General features: G+C 37.6%; 1 protein-coding gene across 1 annotated transcript; it reads left to right on the forward strand.

Annotated features, from left to right (window-relative positions):
- The first annotated feature begins 1,051 nt into the window (after positions 1-1,051).
- Positions 1,052-9,895, forward strand: pls1 (plastin 1 (I isoform)). The gene is made up of 17 exons (XM_030718977.1): positions 1,052-1,139; positions 2,573-2,898; positions 3,218-3,308; positions 3,912-4,072; positions 4,159-4,288; positions 4,928-5,060; positions 5,574-5,655; positions 6,104-6,269; positions 7,219-7,361; positions 7,452-7,547; positions 7,652-7,847; positions 8,112-8,190; positions 8,579-8,693; positions 8,800-8,933; positions 9,066-9,189; positions 9,269-9,402; positions 9,500-9,895. The coding sequence occupies exons 3-17, from the start codon at positions 3,239-3,241 to the stop codon at positions 9,636-9,638; spliced, it is 1,902 nt and encodes a 633-aa protein (XP_030574837.1). The 5' UTR covers positions 1,052-1,139; positions 2,573-2,898; positions 3,218-3,238; the 3' UTR covers positions 9,639-9,895.
- Positions 9,896-12,041: the final 2,146 nt, after the last annotated feature.

Below are 12,041 nucleotides of genomic sequence, written 5' to 3' on the forward strand. Positions count from 1 at the left end.
ATGGGTATGAGTCTGGCAACAGTTTAAAAACTAAATGGATGGCAAGGGTTAGAAGAAGTCTGCAAAAAGTGAGATTTGACTCTTCTAGCATTCTTGATTCGTGAAAATTTGGATTTTTATTGGATGTTGTCAATGCTCAAATGAAACCTAACCTTGATAGTTTGAGGCCTTGAAATCTAACAGTAATACACATGTAACTATTATTATCATTAGTCAGAGCAAAGGAATAACAGCAGCAGAAGTAAGAGCAAAAATTTGAAATTACAAACACTTCTTCACCCGTGTGCCTGTAGTAGAATTGTATTATATATTGTCTTGTCCATAGTGGTCATGTATATGATTATGGTTGCCTGCTTTTCTATAAAGTCAAAGCCATTTCATTAAACATGTAAAATTACTCCTGTAGTAATTTTTACAATTTTACAACAATACAAATAATTTTGAATGTATCCTGTATATGAATCCAAGCCATTTGAATCTGTTTTTTCACTTTTGTATATCTATGTGACTTTTACTTAGTTTACCTTTCTGTGTATGTGCTTTTAGATAAAGTGAATAATGCAGAAGGCCTGTGAGAAAGTGTTTGGATGGCTGTTACAGTTTTAGACTAACAGCTGAATGGAAACTGTAGCTCATGCAGCTGAAGGTGGAGTGCTTACCTGAGAGTAACTGGAGAGCACCTCAAAGTCACAGAGTGAAAATAGGCTGATCGGGTGTCAGAGGAAGAAAAGACCCAAAAGGGAGATGAGACGATGGAGTCGTTGGTCTGTGTGGGCACAGAGAGCAGATTTAGCTACTGCATGATATCTTAATGATCTGGGGTAAAAATGCATTTAGTTCATTTTAGTCTAGAAGGAGTTCTGCCTGATTATGACACCTCATCAGTCTTTATGAGCAGTGGGAGACATGAGAAAAGGACATTCTGAGAGGTAAACACAGAGAAAAGGAGGGAAGGAAAACAAAAAAAGTCTGCAAGGACAGAAGAAAGGGTTAATAAAAACAGAAAGGTGGGGGGGAAAAGGGTCTGGAAAGGAAAACGAGGAAGAAAGGAGTACAGAACTGGGGCCTCAGCAAGCTGATTTTCAACACTGGACTGGCCCTGCTCTGGAGTTTAAGCCCTTCAGCTCCTGGGACTGGAGGTAAGCTCATTATTGCTGTTCTTTTCTTGCATTTTAATTTTGCAGAGCTATTCTCAAGTACAAGTGAACTTAATGTAGAAAGTGCAATTATCCACAACAGTAGGCTCATTTTTAAATGTGAATTGAGAAACACATTTTTTAGAAAAGTTGTAACTAACTGTAAGTATCAAGGCTGAAAACCAATGCTGCACGCACAGCACTGCATTTAAAGAGATCACTGCAGGGGGCTCAGAACCCTTTGTAAGTGAAGACAGTTCAAAGCTAAATTAATAAATGCAAATTAAAACTCTATTGTGCAAGATAAAAATAGAAGCCCTTCCTTAGCTTAGCAAGAGCCCCAGCTCTTACTAAGCTGAGAGGCCCAGTTCTCTGCTCCTTATTCATGTGGTACGCTAAGAAAAATAGCAAAAAAGAAGCCCAGATGAAATCATACAGCAAGTAACAGTGGAAAACAATTGACTTTCAGAATTACAGCAAATGGCCTGCTCAGTTTCCAAACATTTACAGTGTTGTTAAAGGAATAGATAACACAATAAGCATCTTAATTTTACACAGTGTTCTAGCTTTTTAGGAAACGGGACTGAAAAAAATATTGACCGACCTATAACAGGTCAAATCTTACAAATTTAGCAAAAATTTTCATCACATTTTATAAAAATAAAAAAGCAAAGAACTGCAGAGATATATAAAGTTGGAATAAGGAGCAAGTGGCAGTGTTGTTGTGATGCAGGGCATTTTAATCTAGGTGATGCAGTTGGCTTTATGCCTCAGGTTACAAGGCATTGTGTGGCAATGAAGCATGCTGTGCAAGCCTCATGTTTTAAACATGTCTGACATAAATGCAACACGTGATCATTGCTGCTTAAGAATAACAGCTGCATTCTGAAAAATACAGCCAAATCAACAACACTATGAGTTTGGCAAATGTCAACTATCACACTGATACTGACTAAAATGACAATTTAGTACACTATTTGTCTTCTACAGTCCACTGTGGTCTGGTTTGAATGGCGGCTAATGTAAAATATCCATGCTTAGTAACACATATTCTGTCTTATGTTGAAATACAACTAAATGAAATGTAATGTAACCAAAAATATAAAATTTTCCTGTCCTGTCACAGAAAAAGTTAAATAGTGTTTGTTTTTAGTGATGCGAGTCATGAGTAAAGATTCATGTTCAAATTATATTCAGTTAATTTAAGAGTGATTATATCTGTCTTTAAGCAAACATCAGTTCCACCAGGGCAGAAGTGGTAAAAAATGGTCCATATTTCTATTGTCAAATTTTAAACTGTACATTTGGAAAGCATGCATTTACACATAAATTTTGTGTTGTTTTGTTTTAATTAACTTTGCAACTTTTATCTTTCATTGCTGCCTGCTGTCCCCACATGTATGACTTTGATACCAATTTCAGTGTTTTCTTTTCAGCTCTCTCCATTCTGGGATGCACTGTAAGGCAGGTGTGCCTTGACTGCAAACCAATGGCCCAGAAGGGATAAACAGTTGAGCCACTACTATAGAGAATAACAGGATGAGGTGTTAAATGTTAACAGTGAGAAAACGCTTGCTTCAGGGTCCAGGCGGGCCAAAGGTCCATCGTGTGCCTCCACCCAGTAACTCCTCCTAAAAGGCATAATCAGCTCTCCAGTGTCTCCATGATCCAGCTTCCTCTCTGCTCCAGACTGAAGCCTTGCAGAGCTCTGGAAGACTAGAGACACTTAATGCTCAAGACAGGACTGAGAGGGAAAACACAGGTAATGTGAAGGTAATTGTCTTTGTCTTGGTCTCACTTTGTCTTTTTTCTTTAAGCAAAGAACCATTGTAATGTTTTATTTTAAAATGCTTTGGACTCCCAGGTTGATGAAGTATGTATGTGCATGCTGATACAGGTGTAGTTTGTGCAAAAAGAAACTCTGTTAGAGTTGTTGCTGGAGATGTTTCAACTCCCTTGTTAAGTAATCAGGTTGTGTGTGTGTGTGTGTGTGTGTGTGTGTGTGTGTGTGTGTGTGTGTGTGTGTGTGTGTGTGTGTGTGTGTGTGTGTGTGTGTGTGTGTGGTGGGTTGTACATTTCAGGTACGCTAAGCTGAATCTACTATGGAGAACCATGTTATACAGATTTCCAGAGAGGACTTGGAAGATCTAAGAGAAGCTTTTAATAAAATTGGTCAGTTCCACATACAGCCATCCACATGCATGCACACACACACACACATGCAGGTGCACGCACACATGCACACCCTAACATGGCCCCATAAAGGTATTGACAGGAATTCTGAATAAAGTAAGAGTTTTACTGCTGTCATAAAATAAAAGATTCTTATGTAAGTGAGTTTTACTGCACATGTTCTTCAGTTGATGTACTTGTTTCAAGAGACATTTTCAGATGTAATAATGAAACATTGCCAAATTTTATCAGTTGCGATAAAATTTGTGAGTGTGTAATTACAAACATGCTGGTATAACAAAACAGATTATATCTTCCTTTTCTGTCCAATAAAAGAGTACCAAGTACAAAGGATAAAGACATCAAGGGCACAAAACAGTGATATGGTGTAAATTAAAAATTTATTTTAAACACTGTTTCACTGGTTAAAGTTAAAGTAATATGCTACAAAAGAATGGCATATTATATTAAGGATTAATACACACTAATTTGAAGTAAAATGGATTCAGGAGCACACTTTAAATCAATTCATTCAGTTCTTCAGATTAATACTTGTGAAGGAAATGAATGGCTTTGTTTGTGTCTCTGTGCGTCTGTGTCCAGATATTGATAACAGTGGCTATGTGAGTGAATGGGAGCTTCAGGAGCTGTTCAGAGAGGCAAGCTTCTCCCTGCCAGGATACAAGGTGCGAGAGATCATTGAGACCTTCATCGCTGGAGATACAAACAAAGATGAGAAGATCAGCTTTGAGGAATTTGTCTCTGTAAGTTTTGCTACAGCTTAGGAATAAAAACACTAATTTACTCATCCAATTACAATCATGCAATAATGCAGCCTGTTTGCTGTCAGATCTATCAAGAGCTGAAGAGTAAGCAGATCAGTGAGACGTTTAGGAAAACTGTCTCAAGGAGGGATGGGATTCGTTCCTTTGGAGGAACATCAGGAATCTCCAGTGAAGGAACTCAGCACTCCTACTCTGGTGCGGGACTCTGTGTGCATGGAAAATAAAATAACTTTTAAATATTTTTCGCCATGAACTCATGGTTTAGGGCTGCTCGGGCAATTATTTAAATCCACTTATTAGAAGTCCTTAAGCAGTAAGAATTTAATGAACAGTATAAAACACATAATATATTTATTATCACCATCTATAAGGTTTTATTAACGTCAGCAACTGCACCTCCTCCAATTTTGTTTGACAGAGATGATGCATTTTAATACATTTCCAACACAGATTATGAAATTCACGTTATTGCTTATCTCCAACCCTTGGCCCTAGTTAAGCTTTTAAGTTAAACACAATTTTTGTATAAGTGCATGTTAAAAGAAAGGCAGATGTAATTAAATTAAACATGAATTCACAGAAGAAGTTAGTGTTGTTAACAGTACTGTATATTATTGTTATTAATGTATTAATGTATTATTGTATGTATGCATTATTATAATGGTTCCTGTGAGGCCTGTTGAGTGAATGAACTGTATTTATAATCAAACAGTTTAGTTTAATAACAGAAATTATCATAAAAATATAATAACTGCTAATCAACTTGGCAGCTAATTGTTTAAGCTCCTTCATTTCTTAATGCACAGATGTGTGTGTGCACGTGTGTGTGTTTAGATGAGGAAAAAGTGGCTTTTGTCAACTGGATCAACAAAGCTTTGGCAAAAGATCCAGACTGCCGACATCTGCTGCCCATGAACCCTGACGATGAGAGCCTCTTCACCTCTGTCCGTGATGGCATCCTCTTATGGTATTAACACATGTTCACGCACATGAGCAAACGAGTATAAGTGCCTCTATAAATATTTTCATTTCACACTGAAGCAACTGTAACATTAGATACCCTTTAATGTGAACCCCTGGCTGACAATTTTAGCCTTTTATGTTGCCAGAAAGGTTAAAGCAGGAATGGTGTGATCCTTTTTTACTGTGCTTTTATAGTGGCTCACACCTCTTCCCCGCTCACATTAATTCAATGTGTTTCGATTTATTTTGGAATTGCAATCTTTCAGAGAGGAAAATTTACACTTTTTTGTGGACTTTATCAGACGGCAGAGACACACAGGAAATGTTGGATATAAAAAGCGGGGAATGATAGATGCAGGCTCAGGAATCGAATCGAACTGCTCAGGTTCCTAACCTGACCCCAAGTTACACACTTCTCAAACCAGATTCAGAATCAATTCCCTCTTGCCTACACTTGCTTGTTTGTTTGTTTGTTGTTTTGTTTTTTACACTGACTACAGTCTTTGTTCTCTTCCAGCAAGATGATCAACCTGTCTCAGCCGGACACGATTGATGAAAGAGTCATCAACACTAAGAAACTTACCACCTTCAAAATGACAGTGAGTAGCACTTCTGAAACTCCATATCACCCATCCATACTATTTGTAAAGAAGGAACTAGCTAGGCAAGTCATCTACTAGTGAATTTATGGATCTCTGAGACAGTGATAGGCAGTAAATGTGATATTCTGAATAAACTTGTTCTCCAGGAATGCTGGACTTTGCACAAAAAAAAAGGAACAAATTAACTTTTTACTGTATAGTCCTCTTTTTTCTTTTTTTTTTCTGTGTTATATCTCATGAGCATAGTCTTCCATATTTCTCCTTGGATGGTATTTGTCCAGTAACAGGTCCATAGCTGGATTTCTACTTAGTTACTTATTATTGGCAGGATTCAGTCTGCAGTCTATATTTTTGCTGAGCTGTTAAAACAACAGAAACATTACTGTATGACAATGTTTCAGGCTTTGATTTAAAATACTGAAAATGATGTCATGTCTGTTTGTAGGAGAATCTGGTCTTGGCCCTGAATTCAGCCTCAGCCATTGGATGCACAGTGGTGAGCATAGACGCCCATGATCTGATGGCTGGGAAACCCCACCTGGTCCTGGGACTGCTCTGGCAGGTTATTAAGGTCGGCCTCTTTGCTGATATAGAAATCAGCAGGAACGAAGGTCAGAATGCACACCTGCACACACACACACACACACACACACACACACACACACACACACACTGCAACAGAAGGGAAATTAACACGTGTCTTAGTGGGTGATAAATTCCTGCACAACGTGATGACAGTAAAATGATGCAACTTTTTTTTATTAGTTTTGCTTTCATCCATTTTACATGATCAGTTTTGTTCCTTAATTGTTGAAACTCTGGAAGAATGTATGCGAAACAAAAATCAGCATAAAGCAAGCCTACTTGTATCTTATTATGGAGTTGTTCATTTAGTGAAATTAAATGGCAAAAAAAAAAAAATCATTACAAAGTTTCAGAAATTCAGGAGCAAATTAAAGATTCAGTAATTAAATGGACAAAATAAATAAATAGTCCTTTAAGGGTTGTGCGAGAAAGCTGCCTGCCGCGGTGACCTCTTGTGAATAAGGGAGCACCAGAGCATGAATAAAGGGCAAAAAGTGAGAGGAAAAACATTACAGAGAGATTTAAACCACAAAAAGGAAGGAATATAACAATCAGGAGCATTTTTCCCCCCTTTGGAAGCATTCATGACTACTTTCAGTGATGTTTCCTTTCTGTAAGCCGAACATGTATTTGGTGTATTTTTTATATAGATATATATATTTCCTAATCAGTTTAATATAGTTCTAATCTGTAATCATTCTTTGAGCAGAAAAATATGTTAGAAAGTTTTGAAAAATGCACAATCACAAGGCCTCTGGTAATCTTTGCATTGGCTCTTTTCTCTGTCTATGCAATCATCAATGTTCACTCCAGCTGTCTAACAAACAGGTTTTTATCCAAAGTTTCTCCCCAAAATATTAAACTGTATTATTTTTAATTGAGAGTTTCTTGCTACTTCAAGGCATAAATACAGCTTTTGGTTCATTTCCTCCCTCTTGCTTTAACAGTTGATTAACTGCTGTTATGTGTTTTCAGGTCTGATTGCCCTTCTGGCAGATGGAGAATCACTGGAGCACCTGATTTCTCTCTCCCCTGAGGAGCTGCTGCTCCGCTGGGTCAACTATCATCTACGCAACGCAGGAACTGAAACAATCAGCAACTTCAGCGAAGACATCAAGGTTTCACGCAGAACAAATAAACACACATATCTGCACATGTGAATATACAAAGGCATGAGTGTAACCCTATCTTGTACTCTGCCACTGAAGGACTCCCGGGCCTACTTCTACCTGATGGACCAAATCTCTTCCATTGAGGAGGATGAATTCCAAATGAAGATAAAAATTGACATGAGCGGCCTTAATGTGAGCCACTTTTCTAAAGTGAAATTTTCATATTGCAGTAAGAAGTAATACAGTGAGAAACTAATGCATGCATGTCTGCGTGTGTGTGTGTGTGTAATGTGAAGGAGTATGATTTGGAAAAAAGGGCTGAGCTGATGCTGCAGCAGGCAGCCAGACTGGACTGCAGGCAGTTTGTTACTCCTCGTGATGTCATATCTGGAAACAGCAAACTGAACATGGCCTTTGTGGCCAACCTGTTCAACATGCACCCTGGTCTGCAGGCGCTTCGGATGAATGGAAGCGAGATGGAGCACATAGAGAGTGAGATATATTCACCACTATAGTTTGGCCTTGGAATTACATGACAGAGTGAGAAAATGCTGAAATGTACAGTGCACAGTCACATTAACCATAAAATGAACACACAGTAACTAGATGTAATGCTATGCTAGTTACACATGTGACAGACCAATAAAAAGCCAGAGACCACGAGTGTTTCATGTTTTGGCAGACTGTGGCAAACGTCCAGGCTATAGGTGAACTCGTCTGTCTGATTACATTTATGATGTCTTCATGTCATTACAGGGGAGACCAGAGAAGAAAAAACATTTCGAAACTGGATGAACTCTCTGGGCGTCTCTCCATATGTCAACCATCTTTACCAGTATGTGAACAGTTATAAATAACTGACCTTATCAGTTATTTAGGGTAGCTGTAAATGAAGGTTACAACAATAATGGGGCAAATTGGAACTTAGCTCATTAGCATCATATAAGACTCTACTAAAGACTTCACAAGACTGACCCTGGCCTCAATATTACTATTATATTTTAACTCTTTCCTCATGCTGACAGGATTGAAAATATAGTTTAAAAAGAATGAATCCTGTATTCATTGGCTTTAAAGCAAAGTAAAGCACAAAAATGCAAGCTCCCTCTCAGAAAATTGCAGCAAAAATGGAGAGTGCATGCTCAAGGTGTTCTCACTGGTGGTGTTTATTTTTTCTTCTTCTTCTGTTGAGATCCATTATCAGTGTCACTGTCTTCTTCCAGTGACCTGTGTGATGCCTTGGTGATTCTGCAGCTTTATGATAAGGTCAATGTGTTTGTGAACTGGAAGAAAGTCAACCGCCCTCCTTATCCTGCACTGGGGGCCAATATGAAGAAGGTACTACATGCAAACAAACAAGAGGAATACAGTAATGATGACCTGAAAAGCTTAACTGTGGGAAAATATGAGGTGTAACATTGTTTTTGTTTTTTCTGTATCCCAGCTGGAGAATTGCAACTACGCTGTGGAGCTGGGCAGGGATGTCGCACGCTTTTCCCTGGTCGGAATTGGAGGTGAAAACCTAAATGAGGGGAGTCGTGTGCACACCTTGGCGCTGGTCTGGCAGTTGATGAGGAGGTACGTGCACCCAGGGCTGCAGGATGTTTCACTTGGTGTAGTATATTGTTTGGGGAAGACAGATGGTCTATGGTTTGGATGCAGCTGCTCCTTGTATAGCTTCAGTTACCTACCTTTCTTATAATCCTTCAGGTACACAGTTCAAGTTTTGTCCGATTTGGGTGATGGAGAGAGGATGGCAGATCAAATCATCCTGAACTGGGTCAACAAAATGCTGAGCCAGAATGGAAAAGACACACAGATCAGCAGCTTCAAGGTGTGTGTTTATGTTTGTGAAACAGTATGATATCAAAAAGCTGTGTGTGCTTTAAACCCTTTTTGTCTGTTCTCTGCAGGACAAGCTGATTGCCACCAGCCTGCCGGTGATTGACCTGATCGATGTAATCGCTCCCGGGATGGTCAGGTTCCACATGGTGACAAGATTAGAAAAAGGAGTGCTGAAGAAAGATGATAAAATCAACAATGCCAAGTAACAGATTTTTTTTTTTTTTTACTTTTAACTTATTTGGGTTTTTCACTCTTTTATCATCTCCTGACTACTCTTGCCTTCTGTGCCTTCTGTGCAGGTATGCAATCTCATTAGCTCGTAAGATTGGAGCTCGTGTTTATGCGCTACCTGAAGATTTGGTGGAGGTCAAACCAAAGATGGTGATGACTGTGTTTGCCTGCCTCATGGGCCATGGTTTCAAGAATGCCAAACGCTGAAGCTGGCATTGACAACACAGAAGGAAGACAAAAAAAAACAAAAAACGTTTTATTTTATTGTTTTTTTTTTTATTATCCTTTTATTCCTTTTCCTTGACTTCTAACCTTGCTGTGCTTATAAAAAAAAAAAAGGCAATATATCATTCTCTATTATTCTTTTGCAAATAATAAATTTTGCCTAAAGCTGTAAATCATTTCTCATCAATAAAGTCACTTCATTTGTTATCTATGGTTTTATGAAACATTGTTCTTTGTTTAATTGTACCTAATCTAGTCTATTTACTTCTTCTGCAATGTGAGCCAGAGATCCAGCAGGAGAAAAAGCAGAATTATACCCATAGCTGTTCTGTCAGCTACTTTTTATGCCTGTAAATGTTGTGCATTGAATATTGCTATTTAATTAATAAAGAGAATCTATTAAATGTACTAAATACCTGTGGATATGTTATGTATCTAAACACAAATTCTTTGAGGACCTTAGATCACATTGTTAACAACAAACGTATATTAGTTCATAAGTAATAATACATTTTATTTATAGGTGCCTTTCAGGGCACTCAAGGTTGCCTTACAGGTAAAAAAACAATCAAAGATGAAAACAGCAAAAGAGAATGCACAATTACACAATAAACAAAAATTGAAGAAAAGCAAAACAGTTAGTTAAGACCAAGATAAAATCCTAGAACCCACACAGTTACAGGCCAAAGGCTTGTTTGAACACGTGGCTTTTTAGATGAGATTTAAAAAGAGATAAGCTGTTTATGATATTTAAAGGTTGCGGTAGAGCGTTCCAGAGATGGGGTGCTATATGACAAAAGGCTCTAGACCCCATAGTTGCTAAGCGGACAGAAGGTATAGTGAGGAGCAGTGACGAAGAAGAATGAAGTGGGCAGGGGCGTAGGAATAAGATTTCCTATTGTGGGGGACACATATTGGAAACCTGACAGATCCATAAATACTCTGAGAAAAGCATTAAAAAAATGCTATTTGATCTTTTACTTTCTTATTTTTCAAATGTTTCCTGGAAAAATAGTGTTGTGTACACTTATATGATTGCATGTATAATTTACATATGTATATGTTTTGTAATCGTAGGACGTGGGCAAACTGGCTTGATCACAGATAAATGTTACCAGTACACAGATAAATGTTACCACTGCACAAATAATTGTTACCAATGCACAGATAAATGTTACCAGTGCATACTTACCAATGCACAAATGTTACCAATTCACAGATAAATATTAAAAGTGCACAGATAATTGTTACCAATGCACAGATAAATGTTACCAATGCACAGATAAATGTTACCAATGCACAGATAAATGATACCAGTGCACAGAGAAATGTTACCAGTGCACAGAGAAATGTTACCAGTGCACAGAGAAATGTTACCAATACACAGATAAATATTAAAAGTGCACAGATAATTGTTACCAATGCACAGATAAATGTTACCAATGCACAGATAAATGTTACCAATGCACAGATAAATGATACCAGTGCACAGAGAAATGTTACCAGTGCACAGAGAAATGTTACCAGTGCACAGAGAAATGTTACCAATACACAGATAAATGTTACCAGTGCACAGATAAATGATACCAATGCACAGATAAATGTTACCAGTTCACAGATAAATATTACCAGTGCACAGATAATTGTTACCAATGCACAGATAAATGTTACCAGTGCACAGAGAAATGTTACCAATACACAGATAAATCGTCACCAATACATAGATAAATCATCCCCTTAGAATTATAAGGTTCTGACATTTTTGATGAAACTGAGTTATTGTCATATACTTATTTGCTGACCACTTATGAACAATATAAAAGAGATTTTTTTGCAAATATATATATTTTTGGGCATTTTATTCACAAAATAATAAGGTTCCATCTGCAAAATCAAGCTTTAACTTGGTACTATAAGGTTCTATCTGTGAACCAATAGGCACTTGAAATGTTCACAAGAGAGCCAATCAGGCTGCTTCTTCTTTGTAATGTTGGTGCCCAATGTAAAGCAAAGGAGTAGAGGAGATGCTAGAGAAAATGTTTCATGGTAAGCTGGGGCTGTTTACAAGACATCTAAAGCTTGAGGATTTCAAAAATGAGTTGACAACAGACAGAAATACTAATGGCAGAAAAATTCTTAACTTTTGATTTCTTTTTTTTTTTTAGATTGCACTGAGCTGTTTCTTTGCACTGTTAGCTACGAAGCTAGCGAGCTAACACTAGTTTTGTATTGTTTGTCTGTGGTCACTGCTAACATAAAAAAACAAACAATGTAGTTGGTAATATTGAGAATAGTCAAAGGTCATAATATAAGTTACCTCACGTATAAAATATTATTGATTGAAGAATGACGTCAGATTATAATATATTCTATGACCTAGCAGTG

This window comes from Archocentrus centrarchus, chromosome 22, assembly GCF_007364275.1.
Source record: "Archocentrus centrarchus isolate MPI-CPG fArcCen1 chromosome 22, fArcCen1, whole genome shotgun sequence".
NCBI lineage: Eukaryota > Metazoa > Chordata > Actinopteri > Cichliformes > Cichlidae > Archocentrus > Archocentrus centrarchus.